Source organism: Salvia miltiorrhiza, chromosome 7 (genome assembly GCF_028751815.1).
Source record: "Salvia miltiorrhiza cultivar Shanhuang (shh) chromosome 7, IMPLAD_Smil_shh, whole genome shotgun sequence".
NCBI lineage: Eukaryota > Viridiplantae > Streptophyta > Magnoliopsida > Lamiales > Lamiaceae > Salvia > Salvia miltiorrhiza.
In genome coordinates, this window is record NC_080393.1 from 9,748,270 (window position 1) to 9,770,383 (window position 22,114).

The 22,114-nt window shown below is 36.8% G+C and overlaps 5 protein-coding genes across 6 annotated transcripts; 2 read left to right on the forward strand and 3 right to left on the reverse strand.

Moving 5' to 3' along the window:
* The first annotated feature begins 232 nt into the window (after positions 1-232).
* On the forward strand, positions 233-2,093 carry LOC130992438 (acetylajmalan esterase-like). Its single transcript, XM_057917063.1, has 5 exons — positions 233-663; positions 750-962; positions 1,055-1,206; positions 1,283-1,535; positions 1,623-2,093. The coding sequence occupies exons 1-5, from the start codon at positions 288-290 to the stop codon at positions 1,862-1,864; spliced, it is 1,236 nt and encodes a 411-aa protein (XP_057773046.1). The 5' UTR covers positions 233-287; the 3' UTR covers positions 1,865-2,093.
* Positions 2,094-2,766: 673 nt separating this feature from the next.
* Positions 2,767-3,342, reverse strand: LOC130992441 (uncharacterized). The gene has a single exon (XM_057917068.1). The coding sequence runs from the start codon at positions 3,340-3,342 to the stop codon at positions 2,932-2,934; it is 411 nt and encodes a 136-aa protein (XP_057773051.1). The 3' UTR covers positions 2,767-2,931.
* LOC130992440 (uncharacterized) lies at positions 2,767-9,613 on the reverse strand. The gene is made up of 10 exons (XM_057917066.1): positions 9,348-9,613; positions 8,529-9,143; positions 8,354-8,442; positions 7,583-7,933; positions 7,135-7,404; positions 6,817-7,056; positions 6,509-6,730; positions 5,799-6,339; positions 5,440-5,583; positions 2,767-3,538 (listed from the first exon to the last, which is right to left on the reverse strand). The coding sequence occupies exons 1-10, from the start codon at positions 9,475-9,477 to the stop codon at positions 3,456-3,458; spliced, it is 2,685 nt and encodes an 894-aa protein (XP_057773049.1). The 5' UTR covers positions 9,478-9,613; the 3' UTR covers positions 2,767-3,455.
* A 105-nt stretch (positions 9,614-9,718) lies between these two features.
* On the forward strand, positions 9,719-10,817 carry LOC130992442 (60S ribosomal protein L37-3). Its single transcript, XM_057917069.1, has 4 exons — positions 9,719-9,869; positions 9,970-10,105; positions 10,409-10,510; positions 10,592-10,817. The coding sequence occupies exons 1-4, from the start codon at positions 9,867-9,869 to the stop codon at positions 10,636-10,638; spliced, it is 288 nt and encodes a 95-aa protein (XP_057773052.1). The 5' UTR covers positions 9,719-9,866; the 3' UTR covers positions 10,639-10,817.
* A 924-nt stretch (positions 10,818-11,741) lies between these two features.
* Positions 11,742-20,089, reverse strand: LOC130992439 (uncharacterized). Of its 2 annotated transcripts, none has more exons than XM_057917064.1 (15): positions 19,548-20,089; positions 17,722-18,118; positions 17,451-17,628; positions 17,199-17,338; positions 15,884-17,069; positions 15,686-15,786; positions 15,203-15,347; positions 14,039-14,107; positions 13,901-13,946; positions 13,460-13,827; positions 13,171-13,250; positions 12,938-13,073; positions 12,545-12,737; positions 12,347-12,429; positions 11,742-12,173 (listed from the first exon to the last, which is right to left on the reverse strand). In XM_057917064.1, exons 1-15 carry the CDS (start codon positions 19,657-19,659, stop codon positions 12,045-12,047), a joined length of 3,363 nt encoding a protein of 1,120 aa, XP_057773047.1. In that variant the 5' UTR covers positions 19,660-20,089; the 3' UTR covers positions 11,742-12,044. The 2 variants fall into 2 exon arrangements, with proteins under 2 accessions (XP_057773047.1, XP_057773048.1); XM_057917065.1 differs by having other exon boundaries at positions 12,107-12,173; positions 12,347-12,454.
* Between the last annotated feature and the right edge of the window lie 2,025 nt (positions 20,090-22,114).

Here is a 22,114-nt window from a genome sequence, read left to right on the forward strand (position 1 = left end):
AATATTGATCATATAAGGGGACTAATTAACAAGTACACATTATTAATTATTGATTAATTAATACATCCCATGTACAATTGAATTTGTAATTATATAAGGGGACTAATTAACAAATCTATTAAATATCGATTCCGCTTTGGAGTTTGAGTGGGATTACGTCTGAGTATTAAGCCTAGTCCTAATCGAATCTGAATGTTTTGCACTTATAAATAAACTAGATGCCAATGCTTCTTTCTCATATTAATTCATGTTCATTATCTTCTAATATTGCTTCTTAGTAAGGAAATATGGCTTCGATACTCAACAAATTTCTGACCGCAGTTTTGTTTTTCAATTTCTTGGTTGCTTCTTGCTCTTCGTTTGCCGCGCCTCCGACTGTTGAGCCACCGTCTTATGTAGAGTTGCCGAGAATCTGCAATTACGATGAGTTTTTCAAATACGGACAAGGAATATTCGACGACATCGAAAGCTGCAATGCCGGGCTGCTACGGAGATGTAACGTCCGTCAAATTTATCAACTCGGCGATTCTATTTCTGACGTCGGAAATCTGATTCGTGAAAACAGCAGCACCACCTCTTTCGCAAGCCTACCTTATGGAGAGAGCTTTCCCGATGGTCCCACTGGCCGAGCCTCCAATGGCAAGCTCATCATCGACTACCTTGGTATATATGCATTGATGAATTACTTAATTGTTCTTCTAATAATTAATTTCTTCATGAAATTGAATTAAGTAATCATCTGTTTGCAGCAATGGAAGCTGGTCTTCCTCTACTGCCGCCCTTCAAACAGTGCAGTGCTGATTTCAGTCACGGCGTAAACTTCGCCGTCGCAGGCTCCACTGCCTTGCCGTCCAATGCATTGGCCGATCTTAATATTTCATCGTCCAAGACAAACAATTCTCTATCGGTGCAATTGGATTGGATGTCTGCCTATTTCCACTCCCTCTGCAACAATCAAACAGGTAACTCATTAACATTAATTCAAATCTCCAATTTCATTAACTTTATAACTCTAATTCGATCTCACATCAATTGATTGGCTATTGATCATCAGATTGCGGCGGCAAACTCCACAACTCACTGTTTATATTGGGGCCGTTTGGTGGGAGCGACTACTTCAATGCCCTGTTTCAAGGAAAATCAATGCAAGAAATAAGAAGTAAATTAATGCCTAGAGTTGTAGATGCGATTATGGCTGCTGTTCGTGTAAGTTTAAGTCACGACACATTAATTGTTGTGATTTTGATATCAATCGCATATCTGATATTTGTGTTCGTTGCAGAGAGTGGTTAGTTTAGGAGCGAAAAAGGTGGTGGTGCCTGGACTCTACAGCGTCTACCAGCTTCCAATTTTTCAGATGACTTTCTCCGACAAACCTGACATGTATGAGTGGAGTGATGATCTCGCAATCTACCATAACGTTCAACTCCGACAAGCAATCGACAAATTCAACCAAGAAGAAAGCCCCAATGCTATTGTTGCCTTTGCGGATTATTACACTGCTTACCGATCCATCGTATATTACTCCGTTGGTGGTAAGTATTTAACTAAAAATAATAAAATTATATAGAAAGTAAAATTAGGAATATATATGAGACTGATATATGAATTGATTAATGCAGTGATTGATAGCATACAGGCGTGCTGTGGCAGCGGAGAGGGATCCTTCAACTTGGATGTAAGCAGCTACTTCAACTTGGACTTATCAAGAATGTGTGGAGCAGAAGGTGTTTCTGCGTGTGCGGAGCCAGATCGACACATTAGTTGGGATGGGATGCATTTGACACAAGAAGCGTATAGAATAATGGCCAAATATGTGATGTATCACATGTTTTTCGACCTCCGTTGCCCTAATAATCTTTGATCTTCTGCACCACCTCACTGCTCGCTCTTCATTAGATTAGGCCATACTTATTTTAGACACTCGCTTTATTTCTTTTCCTTTGTTTTTTTTTTTTTTTCAGCTATTAGACAATGTTATCGCTTATTTTGTTTCTATAATTTTCTTAGTTTTAATAAATCAATAGTTGTTTGGGAATTTATTAATTGTACCTTATATTTTGAGAGAAATCATGTTGGCTTCTGCGCCTCAATCATGCATCATTTAACCAAGCATATTTAAATGAAAATTTGACGGGTATGAAATGCCTTAATTGTAGCATTGCCACAAAACTATTTCATAACAGGGTAATTTGTAATTACAAATATAGTACTAATAATAAATTTGTTCATATATGTTTCGGCTCTGCAGTTTCTCTCTTGCTTGTATTAGAATTAACGAATTAAGTAGCATAATTATCAGAAATTGTACTTTTTTAAGACGCTTGTCTAATGTTTGTCCACACACACACACACAAAATATGTTTGTCCAATGGTATAGTAAAAGTCACACTTTTCCTAATTATGAAAGATTCAATTTTTTGTACTACCCATCTCAACCTATGATTTGCATCACTCTGTTTAGGAGGCAGTAGCCAATTGTTGCTACTTCGAAACGCAAAGAATCACATATATTCCCATCACTTTTTAGCCCAAGTACTAATTAATGCTCCATTAATATTAGTTTATCCCTGCCTTCCCTTGATTGTTAGCAATAACAGGTTATTACATTCTTACTAATTTTAGATTTATATATGTTACCACCGGTCAACAAAAAGTGTGGTGCATGTGGTTTGATGGGCACCGGTTTTAATATATGATTGGGAAATGTATATAAAGTAATTTATTAGATGACTTTTTTTACAAATATTGAGTGTACTAATTAAATTGAAAATAAAAGAGTTAATAGATAGATGGAGTATAATAATCGAGTACAATTTCCAGCAGCACACTAGTAATCAACAAAAAATTATTCCAAGAAAAAAAAAATACATGCTATTACACAATACATAAGCATTAATTCATGTTTCAAAATAGAAAGGCTTAGAAATTTCATAGCTTTAAAGGTGCAAGACTTCTCATTGAGCTGTAATTGCTGTGGGGCGCCAGTTTCCTCATTGAAGCGTGGAATTCCGAATACATGTCCATGAAAAACTGGTCTACAATTTGTACGTAAGCCGGGCATGTGAGGCGCGAGTAGTAATGCAGCGCCTCCTCCACGTCTAGCGCGTGATCCCAATCGTTCAACTCCATCATCATCATCTCCAAATCTTCTATCTTCTGCGCCAAATCATCTTCCTGCTTCTCAGCTGACGACCACTTTCTCGCCCTCGTCCACTCTTTCTTCTTTGGCAATACAGCTTCATCCATGATGATTTTGGAATTTGTGGGGGTTTTGGTGAAAAATTTCTTGGTCTTGTGGAGGGTTGATTTCATGAGCATTTGTGGCTGCTTGCTGCTCATCTTTTTATCACAAAACTTCCAAATTGGAATGTGCTTTGGTGGAAAACAAAAAGAGATGGAAGTTTCTTTCACATACCTTGAGACGAATGGCAATGGGAATGAATGGGACAAATTTATCTGCTTTTTGGTCCACACTGCTGCTGTCTCCTTGAGGCTAGCTGATTATCAAAAAGGTACTCCTTCCTTTCTACAAAGACTATTCTCTCCTTTCAATTAAATATGCCTCACTTATTTTCGTAATAAGAATGTGTAAATTGAATAAAAGTGAAAGGGCAATCCAAATATTGTCCTTTACAGAAATTAGTCATCTTTAATGAGACGATCCAAAATAGAAAACAAGTCATTTTTAGCGGGATGGAGGAATAATATTTCATTTAAAAATAGAGATATACAGAATGTTACTGAGATTCAAACAATTATAGGTATTAATATTAGAGTATGGAGCCTGAAGTTACTAATTAGTGGAGGTTTTATAGCTCAGTTAATTGCTTTTATAAGTAGATGTTCTCTCATTGTATTTGGTATCTGATAATTATAGTGAAAAACAACGCTTGACATCGCCGTCAGATGTAATCTCATAGAGATTAACTCGGTAATGAATTATGTGTTCTTTTCGTGATTGTGTGTGTGTTATTTCCTAATAATAAGAGTAAATTTATTCATTTTCTTGCTATGTTGATGGCATGAGATACTTATTCAGGAATGACAAAAGTAGTTTGGTTATATAACAAAGTAAGATGTGGCTCAAGAATCATCACCTTGAATTACTTCCTTTTTTTAATACTATATAAAACGAATTTGAGTACATCATCTTCTATTGATATCTTAATTTCTAGTTATCTTGGCGTTTCATTTGTCGTTCTTGCGGAACTCCAATCAAAGTGAGAGTGCATTAATCATTTTTGCGGCCAAATGGTCACAAAATAATGAATGGGATAATGGGGGAGGGAGTAGACACAATGAAGAATTGGATGTGATTATGTTATATTCTGATGATCATTAATCCAAATGTTGAATGAACAACTTGTAGAAGTTGTAATAATGAGAAAATGTTTGAGCAAGGTTTGTAGGAGCATTGATTGGAGGAGATGCAGTTGGGGTACCAATCTATAGCATAATAAGAAGGTTAGTGGTAGGCACCTCATGTTTGTTGAGAAGTGGGATGATAGCCAATCTGATTATAACAACTGATAATAATGATTTTAATTGCTGCACGGGGCAGTCACTTTCATACAGTTATATATTATTATTATTATTATTATTATTATTATTATTATTATTATTATTATTATTTACGAAGAACTACATATGGCTGAAAAATAGTCACTTTCTCAGAATAAGTCATTCCGACTCCCAAAAAAACATCGAGAGGTAGGATAATCCAGCTTTCTAAACATAAATTTAAGTATTCATTATTTCCTTCAAATTTTAAGTTTATTTATTATAAAAATATAGCGTAAATTTATTATTTTCTTATGACGATTAGGTTAATAATTTTATACTTCAAGCTGGCCCATTTATTGATCTTGCAGACAAAGCAACAAGATGTGTACTGAGCTTGACTTAATTATTTAACAAGCTTCATTAATCGACTTCAAATAGAGTTTTTATCGAATTGAGATACAGACACAATTATTTATTTATTTGACTAAAAAAAAAGTTTATGGACAACTTAGACTCAAGTAATTTGCAAGTTGTTTATTAAAATTCAATATTTCATGTATTTCAAACAATTGGTACTTACTTTTCCACCTAAATTTTTTTATCGGAGAGAGGTGCAAAGTTATCTTAGAAATATTAAAGTAAAAATGAACCCAATCCACCTATATCTCTATATCAACTTCTACCACCTAAACCCTTTCACACACACACACACGCACATTTTAATAGCAGGCCAAGAAATGAACTTGGGACATCATGATAGCAAGATTAGTAAATAGTTACATATAACAGAACAGATATATACAAACTATACTCCAAAAATCCTTTCAGCTAAATACTATCAATTTCTGCTGTTCAATTATTTACTTGTTGCTTCCTTATTCTTGTGAGATTTGAAAAACTGATGCAACAATCTGTGAACTTCACCATACTTACCAGTTGTAGGAACCAGATGAGTTTTGATCCACTGTGGCAGCTTGTCAGTTGGGTGGGAAGAGTTTTTCTTCATGGAATCAGAAGCATAACGTGCATCCACCAACAATATTGCTGCATAATCATTCACATGCCGAATTGCTCTACCTACAATCCCAATCAAGAAATTCTTGAATTAATTTCAAACCAATGTAGATTATATAGAACATACTAAAATAAAGCAGCTCTGGCAAAGAAGGTTGATTTGCATGAGAAAAATTAAACATCTTGAGATAATTAACATAGACAGATCTCAATGTTCACAGCATAATGAGGAAAGCATAAATGATTTTCAGCAGAGATTTTTCTGTAGCAGCACTTACCAATGGATTGATTCACAGCTTTCATGCAAAGATTTTCGTAGTACTCTTTTCCTCTTCCTTTACACCTTTTAAGGATTTGAAGCCCAGTCTCGGCATCCCTACCACGACACTCAGTTTCACTTGGGATTGTCTTCCCAAGACCCTCAATATGCTTCACCCTCTCTATCAACTCAACATCTGATGGGCTAGGATAGGGTAATCCAACCATTACTATGCACCGACCAGCCCCATCACTGAAATTGATGCCTTCGGATATCTTGCCCCCAACAATGGCAAGGAGGATTGCACCGTTGCAAGATGTGGAACCTGTGATGGACAACGCGTCAATTGTTCCTTTGTATTCTCTCAATACAGCTTCAACATCCGTACTCTTTCTTGGCTCTCTGAAAATGCGCTTCTTCTTCATAATCCTTGAAACAATTCCTGATTCCTTCCATGCATCATAGACCTGGCTTTCATACTCGAATGATGAGAAAAATACAACTACACCTTCTGGAACAATTGTCACTAGATTAGACAGCAGAAGACCTAGCTCCTCAATCTGTGATTAAAGTCCAAAATGCCGTAGTTAATCACCGGAAAAAGATTAAGACGCTTAGGAACAGTAATACTGGAAACACAAGTTCAATTGATATATGTAAAAGGTCAACCAGGAAACTAAACTTATTTATTCATGTCAGAATCACATAGTGAAGAGGAGGATTCCTCACCATGGTTGATGAGCTCCTAGCTTTGTAGCTAAAATCAAAAGACTGACCAGAAGGCCCAAGTTTAACAGCAACTGGCAAAATATTTTTAGAAGGAACTATGTGCCCACATGAAAAAAAGGGTAACTCATTTGACTGTAGAGACCGAAAAAGTCTTTCCTTTGTTTCCTCTATAGGTTGTAAGGTTCCACCAGCCAAGACGACAGCATGGGATTGATCTACCACCTACCCAAAAGGAATTTTACAACGATTAGAAGTAAAAATTTGTCTAAATAATTCCACAATCAAATAGTAATAGCAGTCAGACAAACCTCAGAAAATATTTTCTCTCCAGTCAGCATAACATACTTTACATACCCTCCTTCTAGACCATTACATGTCTGCATCGGTCTTGAGACTATCATTTTTCCATCGCTGTTATTATTGATCAAAGAGGAAAGCATATCAGCTAATGCTCTGAAACCAGAGATTGCACTTTCCTCATTAATTTCATCATCTCCACCAGGACTGGTATTTTGAGATATGACAAGTTTATCTCCGTATCCACAGACCTAAGAAATATAAGAACATTCAAATTGTAAAACTGGGTGATGAAGGAAATGTTAACTAAGACTCGGAAACAATTTTACCTTATAAATTATGTTGCTTTCTTTCACGTATTGTAACAGTTTGACAAGGTTTATGTTGTCAATATTCAGAGCAAACAAAAATTCGTTGATGGTCATTGTATCACATGGAACTGGAAGGTCAGCACGGTTCACCTGCTTCACATCAGACAACATTCGTAAAAAGGCCCGAGTGATGGTCATCAAAGTCTGGATATATCTCCGGTTTCCTGGTCCTAGAACATTGCAAAATCTTTGGTAATATCCATCTAAGTGAGACTGCAATTGTTTCAACTGCAAAGGATGAGATACAATTGCCAAAATTACAAACAGACCCGTGACTAAAAGAGAGAATTATTGGTAAAGAAGCAATCTAACAATATGCAGGACTTAACAGCTATCTAGAGATACGATGAAGAACTTTCTTAGAACTCTTTTATCAATGCCAGATAAAATAACAATAGTATTGTACCTGGGACCATGAGATTCTTGCATCATACATACTGATGAGAGTGTCTGCTAGATTATGAGCTTCATCTATGATAATAACACTGTCTTTTAGATTTAAACCCAATGATTCACGTGATGATTTTGAAAGAAGAGACTGATATGGAAGAACCACGAGATCAGCTGCAGGCAACATTTTTCTTGAACCATAATATGGGCAACCTCCTATATCACGTCCAATATGGACAAGATCTTCAATGTCAAGAGCCTCCATTTGAATAATTTCATTTGCGAACTCCTCTATTTTCCTTCTTCTTAGCATTGGACATCCAGAAGAAGATTTGTTGCAACGAATCCTTTTTCCAGAACCCAACTTCTGCTAATAATAAAAGAGGGCTTCAATAAAACAGAATACTATTTTCATGGCAGGGATAAAGTATAAAAACTCTCAGTCACGAATATACAAGAAGCCTTGTGTCCAGTTTAGTCACTAGATCAATAAATGATTTCAAGGTTCCATAACCAACGAGGCTGCAGATAACCATGGCTACGATTGCCTCAAATTAATATCAAGGGGTGTACTATCATAGAGCATCTCATGTTAGGATTTAAATAACATATAATGATCTGCATGATGTATATGAAATGGAAGATTCATAGTTGAGAAATATTCATGCTTCTTACAAAAGTTTGTAGAACATAAACAATATGTGGGACACCATATGGAAACAATAAATTTTTTTAATGTGCATTAAAATGTATGGATTATTATATTTAAGATAAAGCATCTATATACCTTCATTTTAGAAGCTTCATCCTTCTTATTTTTTTGGAGCGCCAAGCATTTCTCATTGATACGATTGGATGCCCCCAGCTTCAACACCTCTGAAAGTGAAGGTTCAGCATTTTGAAGTCAAACATCTTCTACTAACAGTACAAGCTCTAACACTTAGACTAGTACATTATCATACCTTCATTGATACAGAGATTCTTCCTAGAGCCCAAGCAAACAACCTTCAACTCACTAGCAAATTTAGTCTTCCTCATCTCTTTCATGAACTGTGAAAGCTGTGAATGTGTCCGACTGCAAAAGTAGATCTTCGCTCGCGACTCCTCTTCCTTCCCAACCAGCTCATCTACTTCGTCTTCTTCTTCACTCGACAACATATCATCCCCTCCACCATTCTTCCTCTTCGATTTCCCACCTATTTCTGATTCGCTGTCATACTCTTCCATCAAAAACTCCGCATCATCCACCTCACTCCCACCTTTCCCCTTCGCGCTACTCTCCTCCTTGCTATTCCCCTTCCCCTTTTCACCTTCACCACTACTATAACTAGATAAATCTCTAACATTTTCTCCCTTTTCCTTCAAACGAGATCCACTTTTCCTCTTATGCATTACATTTGTACTCTCGACTACATCAGCTTCTTTATTTGGCATAAAATTTCTAAGCCAATCCGGCTCATCACCATCATTACCTTCGCCCAACTTCTCCTTCTCATTTTTCTCCGCACTATCCAATTTCTTTCTATCATCATGCCACTGCAGTGCACTGCATATCATGCTTAAGGTTTTTCCAGTCCCTGCAACAACCCAACTATCAATCAATCCCACTAACATCTTACAAGAAATAAACAAAATTACAAAAATAATAAACAAACAAATAAATAGCCAAAAAAAATAAGGAAACCAAACAAGGGAAACGGCATTCAATCGCTAATGAAAATCAAATGCGCATGTAAATGCGAGAACCAACAATCGAGCCGCGCAAGTGGCAAAATACGTACCGGTGGGGCTTTCCAGCATCGAGAGCCCACCTCTGTTGAGCGATTCGTAAAGGAATTTCATGAAATCCAGCTGTATTGAGTAGGGTTTGTAGGGGAATGCTGGGAATTCCATTTCGCCGTTCTCCTCCATTTGTGAGTACTCACAGCTTATCGAGTTGTACTCAACTGGGAAATCAGCTGCTAAGCTTTCACGGTTGAGTTCAATTTTCCCGCGTTAAAATAATAGTGGGCAAAATCACTTAAATTTTTTATTTTATTTTATTTTCTATTCGTTGTTTTACTTTGTTGATGCATTTTTTTATTTAATTAAATGTTTAATGGGCCAATGATACACTATCAGCTCAAAGCCCAAATACAGCCCATTTTGGAGACCAATATTCATAAAACCAACCCTAAAACCCCTTTTCTCGCATCATATTGGCTTCGCTCTTCATATAAAAGCACTCATCGCAACGCCGCTTTCATTTCTTCGATCGTTCACCTCAGCCAAGAAGTTAGGGTTTCTGCAACTTTACAGCGATGGTAACCTCAACACTCCTCTGCGCGTAGTTATTTCCGTATATGAAATCCGATTAGATCTATCTCGACTTAAGTCGTAATGTGCGTGTGCTTGAATTTGTAGGGCAAGGGAACGGGGAGCTTTGGAAAGAGGAGGAACAAGACACACACACTGTGTGTTAGGTGCGGCCGCCGCAGCTTTCACCTCCAGAAGAGCCGCTGCTCCGCCTGTGCTTATCCTGCTGCTCGCAAGAGGACATGTAAGTCGTTCAAATATATCTTTGTTATTCAATTTATTCTTGTCAATTCCGTGTTTCTGTTTCTGTGATTATCTTTTGGCTTTGTTGTGACTGCACTATAAAATTTTAGAGCAAGTGATTGCGGAATCCGCGTTTGCTATATCAATATGTATGGATGTGGGTGCCTTCTCTTTTTCATGTTGGAGTGCAGTGTCAATTTGCTGTTTAGTAGAGTAGAGTTCTTTATTTGATTGATTTGCGTGGTCAAGTGTGTATTTTTGTTTCAATGAGCTGAGTGATTGCTTGTGTCAAATTTTGCTTTAGACAACTGGAGTGTGAAGGCCATTCGCCGAAAGACAACTGGCACTGGACGCATGAGGTATCTCCGCCACGTTCCCCGGAGATTCAAGACCAATTTCAGAGAAGGTTGCTAAATTGGTTTATTATGCTTTTCTATTGCTAGTCATGATTAGCATTATATTTATGTGGAAGGTGTGGTGATTGTAGGTACCGAAGCTGCCCCAAGGAAGAAGGCAGCTGCTGCATCTGCTTAAGGTCCTAATCTGGAGAGTGCCTTTTGATTGTACTTTCCCTTGGTATTTTTATAGTACTAGAGAGCAAATGAATTTTGAAACCCGTTTGAAAGGCAATTTTGCCAATTGGATACTTAGTTTTGTGCTAATTATGTTGATGTACTTTGTTTTGCATTTCAATACAGATATCTGAAAGACTACTCTTCTGTGTTCTTGTTTGCTTCAAATATTTGATCTTATTATAGTTATATTCTTTAACACATTGTTACTAGTAGCAAAATACTTAGGATATTATTGACTGGGGGGATGAATATAAATATTTGGCTATTAATGTGAAGGATGGCTCAGCATTCCTAATGAATTCTCATTGAGGAAAGGATTGTGGTACTATCGTATTTTCGGTGTAAATTAGCGAACTTGTTACAAGCTAACTGTTGCAGTCTTATTTTGCTAGTTTGATAGGCTTTTTGTTCACAATGTAGTCTAATCTATGTCTTAGACCTTTTTTTTTATAAATTACATAAGTAAATAAAGAAATTCAAAGTCCGTGTGACGGAGGACTCGAACCCAAGACCTCAGGTCTTGGGCATTAATTCTTACCGCTAGGCCAACACACACACGTCTTAGGCCTTTTGTTCATAATACAGTCTTGCTCTGTCTGTCTTGGGCCTATGCTATCATTCCCAAGGCTCCATGTAACCTTTCCTTGTCTGGATTCTTGAATTTCTTTTAAATGCCAATTTTTCTTGTTCAGTTGAAGGGAGATAGGTAGGTTTGTGTGCCTCCTCAAATCACAATTGTGTGCTATCTTCCAGTGTAGACTTGCCTAGGTTTCTGCATTTGTGTCCATTGTAAACTTGCATACATTCATTTATTAAATTTTGGAGGAAGTGTTGATAGTTTTTAAAATACGTGAAACAGGCCTGGTTTTGGTTTATGCTAGTATGCCGATGTGTGCTCGTCTGTGTAATTCTTTTTTGCATTCCATACTAGTTTTCTTGAGCTTTTGTGTTCGACTTCTTTTTTGCAAGGCCCTCCTTGTTATGCAATATTTTGCATCATCTAAAAATTGCTGTACTACACATATACTGAAACTAATATTCTTAGTTTTACTACAAAAAACAAAAAGAAAAATAATATTCGTTTTTTTTTAAACCATTAGATAAACAAAAAAATTATACATGCACTTTGATTCAAAATAATAAAAATTGAAATACAACGCTCAATTCCAATTACTGAGCCGATCACCAGCGTTGGACACTCTCTACTCCAGCCTTTGGAATACACAAAATGGCTGCAAAGTATTTGGTATTTTTTCCAATGGTGTATGAGAAACTAAAGATGTCGCTGTACACGCTTACTCGATAGATCTGATATAATCTCAAGCAAGAAATCACTCTTTCTTTATCCCTCAATTTATCCTAGCTCTATGTGGGTTTGCCAAACTTCTCTTTGTCCTCATCCAATTCTCTGAAAACATGGTCAAGCTCCGGAAATGAAGACAAGAGCAGCAGCTCGAGAATATCGAAAGCTAGCTGCTTCATAAAGACGGATGACTGCAAGCACAGTAACATCAGTTGGTCAATTATGATTCTAAAGAATAACAAGAAAATGCACCAACCATACAAAAAAATGCCAGGGGATTGAGTGTAGCAAGAACAAATCAAATAAGGGCATCACTTTCTTTCTTCTAAATACGACAAATGTAGATCAAAACATTAATGATAACCTGAATGAAATAGTAAAGATCTTTTGCACATTGCTCGTATTCCTTACGTCCAACAAGGCCTACAATAGCTGCTGGAGCCTTGTCTGTAGCAAATGTCTAAACTCATTACTGTGTTCAAGAAAGGTCGATGAATAACTTTCACTTCATTGCAAATGACTCTAAATGAGATAAATATTAGAAAGGACAACTAAATATTACCAATCATTAATTCATAAACAAATTTGGCTCGCCGTTCAGCTTCCTGTTTTTGTATTTCCTCCAGAGTCGGGGGATCTTCCGTTTTAGGTGAAGAATATGGAGCGGGAGATTGGTCCCCAGGGGATGGAGTATGAGGAGGAGGTCGCTGCCTCCGAGGGTGCTTAGTTATGAATATTCCATCAGGCCACAGTATCTATTTATACCAGTCATAAATGATAATATTATAATCTTATTGGTCAGTCAGAGCAAACACATGCAGCACTAGGAGAAATGAGAACTCATAATTATTCAAAACACTGAGTCATTGTCATCCAGATTTAAAGCTCGAATTTGCTTGCAAGCAAGTAGGGAAGCCCACGGTACTGGTAAAATAGAATTGAGATTCCAAATTACCTGCTCCAACCGCCTGATTCCAGAAGCAACCACTGAACCCCTACGAAAACGCTGTATTTTCTCAATCAACCAATCATCAAAAGCATCGCCCATTCCCAATTGTAAAACTTGTTTGGCTACCCAGAAAGCTTTTCTCCTGTAACCACGATAATAGTGCATACTTAAAGAACGAGGGAAAACTATTACAAACAAACCTTATATTGACCTGTCCATATTTATACAACAATCAATACCTGATCCATCCACCATCTTTAAGTTGTAAAATGACATCAACCAAATCGAATACGGGAACATTAAGATTAGGCGGCACCCACTGTGGGAAATAGGAAAGGAGAAAAAGCAAAATACAATTTTCAGGGAGAAAAATCAAAGGAGAAGCAAAATTATATTAAAATTAGAAAGTATAGATATGGTTTGAACTGAAAATATCGAACATTATGCAACAATATAACAATAAGAAGATACTATTTTCAAAGTTAGGTCTGATACAGAAATAGGCCAAGAAAGAAAATGGAAAATGACCTCACTGGGAAGCATTGGATCAGAGGAATCTTCTGCAGAAAGGGAATGTGATGTTTGATGGTCTCTATCCACGGTCCTTTCTAAGTTACTGGACCGTTTTACGCTCTTTTGCTCTGAGTTTTCTGAGTCATTATTTGAGTGATCAAATCCCTTCTTGAATTCCTTTTCAGGCCTTTTTGATGAAGATGGAACTTGACCTTTTCCTTTCATCCCCAATCCATCAGTAGCTTGGTCACCCTTGATTCGAGAAGCAGAATCTTGATTTCCATGACTGAGAATTTCATTTTTGGATGATAACTGGTCATATGCAGGCCCTATATTATCCCTGTAGTCCTTGATCTTCGGGTGTACTGTTTCATCTAGGTCAACTGAAACAAAACCAGCTGAAAACTATTAAAGGGTTCATTAAGATGAAAGGAAACTTGCTATTCAGATATTCACCTGAAAGAGTATCAATTATGGACAATGAATCTGAAAATATATACATCTGCAGTTTGAGTTTCATGATAGAAAGCAAAGTGTAGTTAGTAATATGAGGCTTCTCACAAGTTGGAAAAATGTAAGTCACATATTTTAAACCTGAGAATCGACACTAAGAAAATCCCAAACTTCGATCGAGCAGGAAATTGTTGGAAATTGAAGAAGTTTCTGCAAAACAGTGAAAAGAGAGAAAGTTTGAAGGTCAGACTTATTTAAAGCATATAAATTTCTGCATCGCCCAGACCAGTGTTCTAGCAGCCATCTGAAACTGAACAATAATGAAACTACTTTGTATAGGATGGTTGATATCCATATAACCATAAGTTTGAAAAATGCTGTCAGAGAAGCTTGTGGCTAACTAATATCTACATGTTCGCAAGCAAGAGAAGTGATGTAAAGGAGCAGATGTTAAGATAAAAGATTAATGTAGTAGAAATATCAGACAAATGAACTCATAATCTTTGCATGAATTAATTTTTTATATGAATTCGCAACTTTTCCAGAATTAAAATGCCTAAACTATGCAGAGCATTTAAGCTCTAATAAGGTGTCAACAGCTTACCGGGTCATTCTTAAGAAAATTATTAAAGAATTTTTAAGCCTAAATTGTCCTACAACAAGTAAATGATGAGGTTATATTGACCTTACCAGGCTGATTAAAGTGCCATAGAAATCATTAGAATTCTCAAGCATTAATCTACCTTATCCAGAATCTACACCCCCCGCCCCCAAAAAAAAATCTCCTTTTCCCCAGCACTCCACCAAGAAAAGAATAAAACATGATTAGAAACATCTCAAAACTCAAAAGCATGTTAATATATTTAATTTCAGCCACGACCCTTGAATTGCATGCCACACACTGGTACTTTTTGGTTTCCAGATTTTACAGCAGTTGATTTAAGTTAATTGTGGGGAATGTCTCTCCCGCGCTCTCCTTCCCCAAGGAAAAGCTAATGTAGAAAAGTAGAACATATAACATCTTATAGCTCAACAATTACAACATAATCATTTTTGTATCTTCAAAACTTCAAAAACATGTCAAAAGCCCTTTCCACTTGTAACAACATGTTTCCTTTTAAATCTCACCCTCACACCAGTCTAACCATGTGCTACACACTTCTACTTCTGGTTGCTGATTTAGGTTTTAGTTTTGATATGATTTACTGTATTATTATATTAATTATGCGTGGTGGAGGGAAAATGTAAATGAAAAGTAAAATGCAAAATTATAATGCATATAGAGATACATCAATTCAAGTAAACCTTCAGATACTGGTCAAGCAATTTGCATCGCTCTTGGATGACAAACACATCTAAGCCAGTTGAGAGGAAATGCTTTGGTGGCAAATGGAGATTATATTCAGGGAACTCTTTCAGACGCCTATGTAACTCCACAAAGTGCTGATATCTGTCGGCATCAGAAAATACATTAGCTTTAGAAAATGAACCTTTCTCTATGACATGGTATTACTGTATTTTGAACTCACCATCTTCAATATTTACCATCTCTCGTGAAACAGAAGATTTTTTACCCAAACAACCCCCACAGCCACTTATTTTGAATGTCGTACAGAAAAAAGTAACATCAACTACTTAAGTCTTATCTAAAACTCTACCTATTAGGATGAGCGCATGAACCCATATGTTATGAAATCACATTACCCAAACAGAAGGAAAAAAATAGCTATAAAGGAACATTTTGCAGGAATCAATACATAACAGAAAGTCTACAGGATATCATGCTACCTTCTTTTGATAGACCAACTGTGACTGTTCATATCTGTAACAGAAATGCAATAAACAGCAAAGGTTTTGGATCCACTCTTTACAATATTGGCACCCAATACCTGCAAAAGTAAATGAGTATTCTTAGCATCTTCAAGCATAGAACATGCAATTAAGCATAGTCAAAATAGCAAAAAATGTAAAGTGGGGTTGGAGTACCTCACATCTTAATGTAAAATATGAATCAGCAATTACTGAAGTTTTTGCCGAATTAGCAGCCAGACTTCGACTTTCAGGTAAAGAAGCATAGGACATAGATGATGAAGTTGTAGCTCCACTATTAATTCTACCTAATAGCTCTGCCTCAGAGTCCTCACTTGAGTCTCCAGGCTTGCCAGTTACTTTAGAGTGGTTCAAGTTCAATAAATCCTGCCCTTCTAATAAAAAACTCGTTCGCTCGATCTCTTGCCAGATTTGCCCATTATTAGTACTAGATCGAGATCTTTTCTTTGCAGACTTTGTTCTCTGTAGTGTGGAACGAAGTTGACTGTTCTTAGTTTTCGTGCTCTTGTGCCTGTCAAAAGTTTCGAGGGGGTGATGAATATGGCTGAAATTTCTTTTATTTTTACCATCCCAAACTTTAACACCTGGAGAGTCAAGACCCATAACATTGTTCATATCATCATCCTCAGTATAACTACTGCTCCAGGATTCAACCTCATCAGAAGGCACACTTTCATGATCTTCCTCTTCACGTAAGGATTCAGCATTGTCTTCCTCTGGCTTTCTATTAAATCTAGAGTCCAACAAATCTTTCCCCATAGTATTTACTGCTGTGCTCTTCTCCTTTTTCTTCTGCTCAGGAAGACCATTTGTCTGCATTGCTGAATTGGATACCCCCACAACAGAGTTCCTTTGTGCATGATCAGCCAATGTATCTGTATCTTCCTTCCTTCTGTAGTCTCTTCCCTTTGTCCACATATTTTCGAAATGTTCTGGAGCCAGGACCTTCGTTTTTCTTCGAGAGAACACGTCTAGGGCATTACCCCATTCTCCCCCCGAGAGTTCTCTTTGAAGACCTTTCTCCTCACCATTATGAGTGTCTGGAAAAAAGGAATTCCAAGAGCGAGTTGACCGTGCATCCATGGAAAGCAATGGATCCTTAGAAAGGATTTCCCTAGTCATGGCATCTGATTCATGAGTATTGACCTCTTTATATTTTTCATCCTTCTTCAATTGTACCAGTTCAACACCCTTGACAGAAGGATCTGCTATTTGTGTGACGTGATCAGATGGAATCCTTGGAGGTGCATTTGTTCTAGACTCTGATACTGCATTCGTCGCCACACTTCCTTTTTCAACTTTTCTAGAAATAACAAAGGACTCTATTCTCTCATTAATAAACCTGCCATCAAATTTGAAACAGCAGAAAGATGACAAATTAGGCAGAGCATAAAAAATAGAAAGAGTGTCTGTGAGCATAAAGAACAGAGATATAGAATGTTAAAAAAATAATAACAAATGATGTGCTTACCTGGGGTTAGCAAGATTCAGAACTGGTCTTATTACAACACAAGCAAGGAGTTCTCTGATAATATAGCGGAACAAAGAGCATCGCAGATCCTCTGGCTTAAATGTAAGTACAATAAGGCCATCCATAACATGCTGGAGAACCTGTTGTACTCCGAATTAAATCAAAAGAAAACTTTGTCAATTAGGGGAAGCAAGCAACTATTTTCTGCTAATTGTTGCTAGACTACAAGGAATATGCCAAAAGAGGTACAACCTTATGCTCAGCTTCAGCAGAAAATAAAATGGGATGCAGTTTGTTCTCAGCAGCCAGAAGAGACTTTAATTCTATATCTCGCTCCTCAACGGTCAAGAATCTTGATTGATGTCTCTCAATCTTTATCTTTGTTGCACGAAAGAGCTCCAACCTACGACATACAATTCGGATGATATCCCTGTAAAATGCAAGCAAATAATTGTACAAAAATGTCATTCAAGCCCTACATCGATAAGAAGAAATTGGTCAGTAAAATATTTGAGGATTGTACCTTGTTAAAAGATCTATCAAATTAACATTTCTCATGCGATTTGAAATAACTCCAATTACGCCATTCATGATCACTACGAGCTCTTCTGGACCCTGTCTATCTGGCGTTATTCGTGAGTACCACAGATCTGTCACCCACTCAGAGACAATATGTCTACTGAATTGGTCGATTGCATCTTCAACAACAGGAGAGTTCACATTATGCTTCCAGTCAGACCTTTCAGTCTCAATTCTGAGGCCCTTAAGCGGATTTTTTTTAGAAGAAATGTTTGCTGATGTTTGTTTGCTTTTGTAAGTTGCAGTTTTCCTCCGTATATCCATATCCAATGACAAATAGCGAAGAATGATAATTAACAAGAGAGCGGCAGGCAAGTTGACTAGAACTGAGGAACTTGTTACTGCAATAGCAAAAGGAAATTAATTGCCAAACAGTGTGGACAGAAAATTAGAATCTTGCAAGTGTCATTAAAGAAAGATGACTCAATAATTTTTTTGGATAACAATATCTAGGTTTGAGATTGTTGGTTCTAATAAGTATTAAGTATAATCTATATATGTCCAAATGCTTTATGTTATGAAGCCTTTCATGGAGTAATTACCCAAACGGTAGCTGAATCCATGGACATGGATACCAAATATAATTAACACACACCTTTCACATACCAGGTTTCAAATTAGGTTTCCATCAGCACTGCTAAGTGGCATACATGACAAAAGAATGAAATTTCCCCATAAGGAATGAGACATGTTCGACGTGTTTATCAAAGATGATACTCTATCTATTGCTAAGAAACCAGAATAGAAACTATGGCATTAAGGTATCGGAACAAAGCTCATTCATTTACTAATTGGTGCCCAGTTTTGATCACCTTTCCCTAGGAAGAATCTCTTTTAAATTTCAATAGAACAATTTTCTTTTTCTTTTTTCGACATGGGGTGAAAAAGAATATTGACTGCATGGAAAGGCATCCACAAGATTTTCAGATCAAAAAAATAGGAAATGATGAGTGATATATCTAATCAAAAAGATAAGAGGAATGACAAAACAACCCAAATTTCAATAGTTTAAGTTCAAGGGACTTCATGCTCTTCACCGGTAGATAGTGGGAATCATTCTAATACCAGTGTGTCTCCTATAAATTATTCCCCTCAATCTCAAAAAAATGTTATGAATTTGAGGGGTTCAAGTACTAGTAGTGTGCCATTAGAGAAGAAAGAATTGGTTCATGATTCCAAAAACTGAACATTGTTGCATAATGTACTAGTTTATGTTTATCTAATTATTTTTTTCGCACCCCCAAATTCAAAATGTTACAGGAAGGTCAAACTCAATTAGCAGCTACAACTACCAGCATCAAGGTAGGAGTCTGAGAAACAGTTCAAGAAGTGCATAATCCAATAAACAACAGTAAACAAGATTTTATTTGAAAGCAAATGTTCTCATTAAACTTGAGAAATTGCATCAATGTAGATTCAGTTCCTGTTGCAAATAGCTCCATGAATCCCCAAATCTCAAACTCTTGTAGCCTCATCTCCAAGTGTATTTCTATGCAGAGCAATCATCAATTTGCTTATCTTAATCAATAAATCTTGTTGAGGAAAATGGAAAACTATCAATAATCACGAAATAACTAGATAGAACTCCCCTGAAAACAGTTGAATAACTTGAGAGTGATGGCTAAGTTACTCGTACAAAGACTCTTAAAGATAAAGACAAGCAGTGAGCATAAGCAAAAATAAGTAAAGGCTGTGATTTCAAACCTGATTATCATTTTTATATTGAAAAAAAGGAAAAATAAAATAAGAAAGGGATGAACAATCACTTACATGACATGAGGTAGGACAATCCAACAACGCTTACGATTAGAAAAACAGTACGCTTCTTAGCTTCCTCGACTAGGTCGCGAACACCCACAGTTTTCATCCCTCTGCTGCTCATTTTCCCCACCTCCAATGCTCACTTACTGCCACTTTTCAAACCTCAAACACTCATCTAAAATCCGATCAACATAAACCACAAAAATCGATGATTCGAAAAATTAAAACTCTCTAATTTCTCCAATCAGATTGTCACGCGATCACTCCGACAAATCATCAAAATAATCTCAGATCGAGCTGAACGAATAATTCGATGCGAGCACGGCACGCCATTTCCTAATAAATCCACACCAAAGCTCACAGACCATTAGGTTTTCAGTGTACGACTGTGCGGACTAAGTGCTTTCTCTCTCTCTCTGTATTTACAACGGAGAATAAGTTGTGAATTCCCAAATCTCGCGGTAGGTTTGTTTTAGGGGTTTAATTAGCAGCAATTAATCAAATCAACGTTTCCACGTTCCGATTAGGATTTGTTTAGAAGCTGACATATTGCGCCATTGATGGTGACTGACAGTTTAGTAATTTCACAGCAATTACCAGATCCGGAACACGTTGGACAAGCGGGCCCCGCTTCGAATCGAACTAGTGCGAGCCGGCATTAAGAACACGATTCTCTGGCGCATGGCGGAACACTAATTTACGGATTTACCCCTGTCGACCAATTCAAATGTTTTAAATTTATTCTGTGGTGTTTGGTGTTACTTATACTAATTTTTTTTATATTCTAGCTCGATAAGAGGTGGATTTCAAATTAAAGTTATAGAGCACACCAAATCTGTATTTGTTATTTCTAAATGGACCGATGTCATCTTTTTTCAATTTTATTTGTATTTTTAAATGAACTATTATTTGTACTCGTGCAATGCACGAAAAATATTTTTATATTTTATTATATATAAAATTAATATTAATTTAATTATTATATAAAACTAAAATATTAGTATAATTTGATAAATCTATTTAGTTTAATCTCCACTCCTCCGCCTACCTTCCTCTTTTCCCCTTGCTCTTGTCTCCTCTCCGTTCCCCGCTCTTGCCCCCCTCGCTCTTCCCCCCGAGCTCGCGGCCCGCGCCTTTTCTTCCGTTTTCTCTTTTCCCTCTCCTTTTTTCTTTTCCCTCCCCCTTTCCCTGCCCTCTCTCCCCTTCCCGCTCTTGTCCTGCTTTTTTGATATGCATATCAATATTTTATAATTAGTCGAATTTCACAGATTTAAAAAAGAAAAAAAATAGAAAAATAAGAAGTTAAAGAAAAAGAAAAAAAATAGATATATAGCTTATAAATAAACATTCAATTTTATTCTAACTACAAAATTGTCACTTAATTTTGAAATTGATTTGAAATCAATTTGAAATTGAAAACTCCCTTTTTAATATAGTATAGATTCTGTAAAGGTTAAAATTTGTGTTGTGATCAGGGTTGTCTAATTGGTTATTGGGTTTTGGTTAATCCATTAATCGATCCGAAATTTCCGAGTTTGAATATCGAATAATCAAAATTTTCGATTATTGGGCCGATTTCAGTTATCACTTTTTAAAAAATTCTGGTATCGGTTATTCCGATAACCGATTCGAATTAACCGAATAACCGAAAATTATTTAATTAATTATTTAATATATATATATATATATATATTATATTTTAATTATTATTGAAAACTGAAATTGTATTACAGAAATTAAAAATTAGGGAGGAAGTTGGAACCCTAGTCTCGCCTTTCCAGACCGTCCGACTCATTCCCTCTTCCCAAATCTGTCTCCCCTCTCCGACCGTCCGAAGCCGTCTGCCGCCTCCGTGAGCCGCCCTCCGTTCGCCACCGCTCTCCTGCGCGAGCGCAACGTCCCTGCCTCTGAATTCTGAAACAAATACTCCAGTCAGCTCCGTCGTCCGTCTGCCACCTGTCTACTGCCCGGTAAGTCCTCTTCCTGAATCAGCTCTTGATTTTAAGTTTGTTTCTGATTTTAAGTCTGTAAGTCTATAAATCCTTAAATTTGTGTGTGTGGGTGTGGGTGTGGGTGTGTGGGTGTGTTTGCTGAGTTTTGTTTAAGTGTGTGCTGAGTTGTAATTTTTTAAATGGGTATTCGGATACCCAAATAACCGAATCGGTTATTGGGTAACCAAATACCTAAAATGGTTTGGGAACGGTTAGTTAAATATGGCATATTTTGGGTTCCAGTAACCGAAAATTCGGGTACGGGTAACCGAACCCGAACCGATCGACAACCCTAGTTGTGAGTATAGTGTTTTAAAGTCGTTGTAAAATTATAAATTTAAGAAAAATTTGTGTTATTCTGATAAATTATTTTAGGGTTAAGATACAAATCCACCCTTAAAGTGGAGGCCTCTAGAGCGTATATTCTCCCATTCTCGACCTTGGCCTAAATACACCCCACAGAGTTTATAAAAAGGGTGCATTTAAACCCAACAAGTTAACAACCATTTTTTGCCGTTAACTTAATTTTTATTTTTATTTTTATTTTTAGAGTGGGGAAAACATGGAAGAGTTTGGGAGTGGAGC

Coding starts and splice junctions, on each gene's coding strand:
- LOC130992440 (XM_057917066.1), bottom strand. CDS start 9,477: ATGGAGGAGAACGGCGAAATGGAATTCCCAGCATTCCCCTACAAACCC. Junction 9,144..9,347: donor GATGCTGGAAAGCCCCACCG/GTACGTATTTTG, acceptor GGGTTGTTGCAG/GGACTGGAAAAACCTTAAGC. Junction 5,584..5,798: donor AGCTGTGAATCAATCCATTG/GTAAGTGCTGCT, acceptor TTGGGATTGTAG/GTAGAGCAATTCGGCATGTG.
- LOC130992439 (XM_057917064.1), bottom strand. CDS start 19,659: ATGAGCAGCAGAGGGATGAAAACTGTGGGTGTTCGCGACCTAGTCGAG. Junction 17,339..17,450: donor CTGCTGAAGCTGAGCATAAG/GTTGTACCTCTT, acceptor GGAGTACAACAG/GTTCTCCAGCATGTTATGGA. Junction 15,348..15,685: donor AGTTGGTCTATCAAAAGAAG/GTAGCATGATAT, acceptor TGATGCCGACAG/ATATCAGCACTTTGTGGAGT.
- LOC130992442 (XM_057917069.1), top strand. Junction 10,106..10,408: donor TGCTGCTCGCAAGAGGACAT/GTAAGTCGTTCA, acceptor ATTTTGCTTTAG/ACAACTGGAGTGTGAAGGCC. Junction 10,511..10,591: donor CAAGACCAATTTCAGAGAAG/GTTGCTAAATTG, acceptor TGGTGATTGTAG/GTACCGAAGCTGCCCCAAGG.
- LOC130992441 (XM_057917068.1), bottom strand. CDS start 3,342: ATGAGCAGCAAGCAGCCACAAATGCTCATGAAATCAACCCTCCACAAG.
- LOC130992438 (XM_057917063.1), top strand. CDS start 288: ATGGCTTCGATACTCAACAAATTTCTGACCGCAGTTTTGTTTTTCAAT. Junction 664..749: donor GCTCATCATCGACTACCTTG/GTATATATGCAT, acceptor ATCTGTTTGCAG/CAATGGAAGCTGGTCTTCCT. Junction 1,536..1,622: donor CGTATATTACTCCGTTGGTG/GTAAGTATTTAA, acceptor TGATTAATGCAG/TGATTGATAGCATACAGGCG.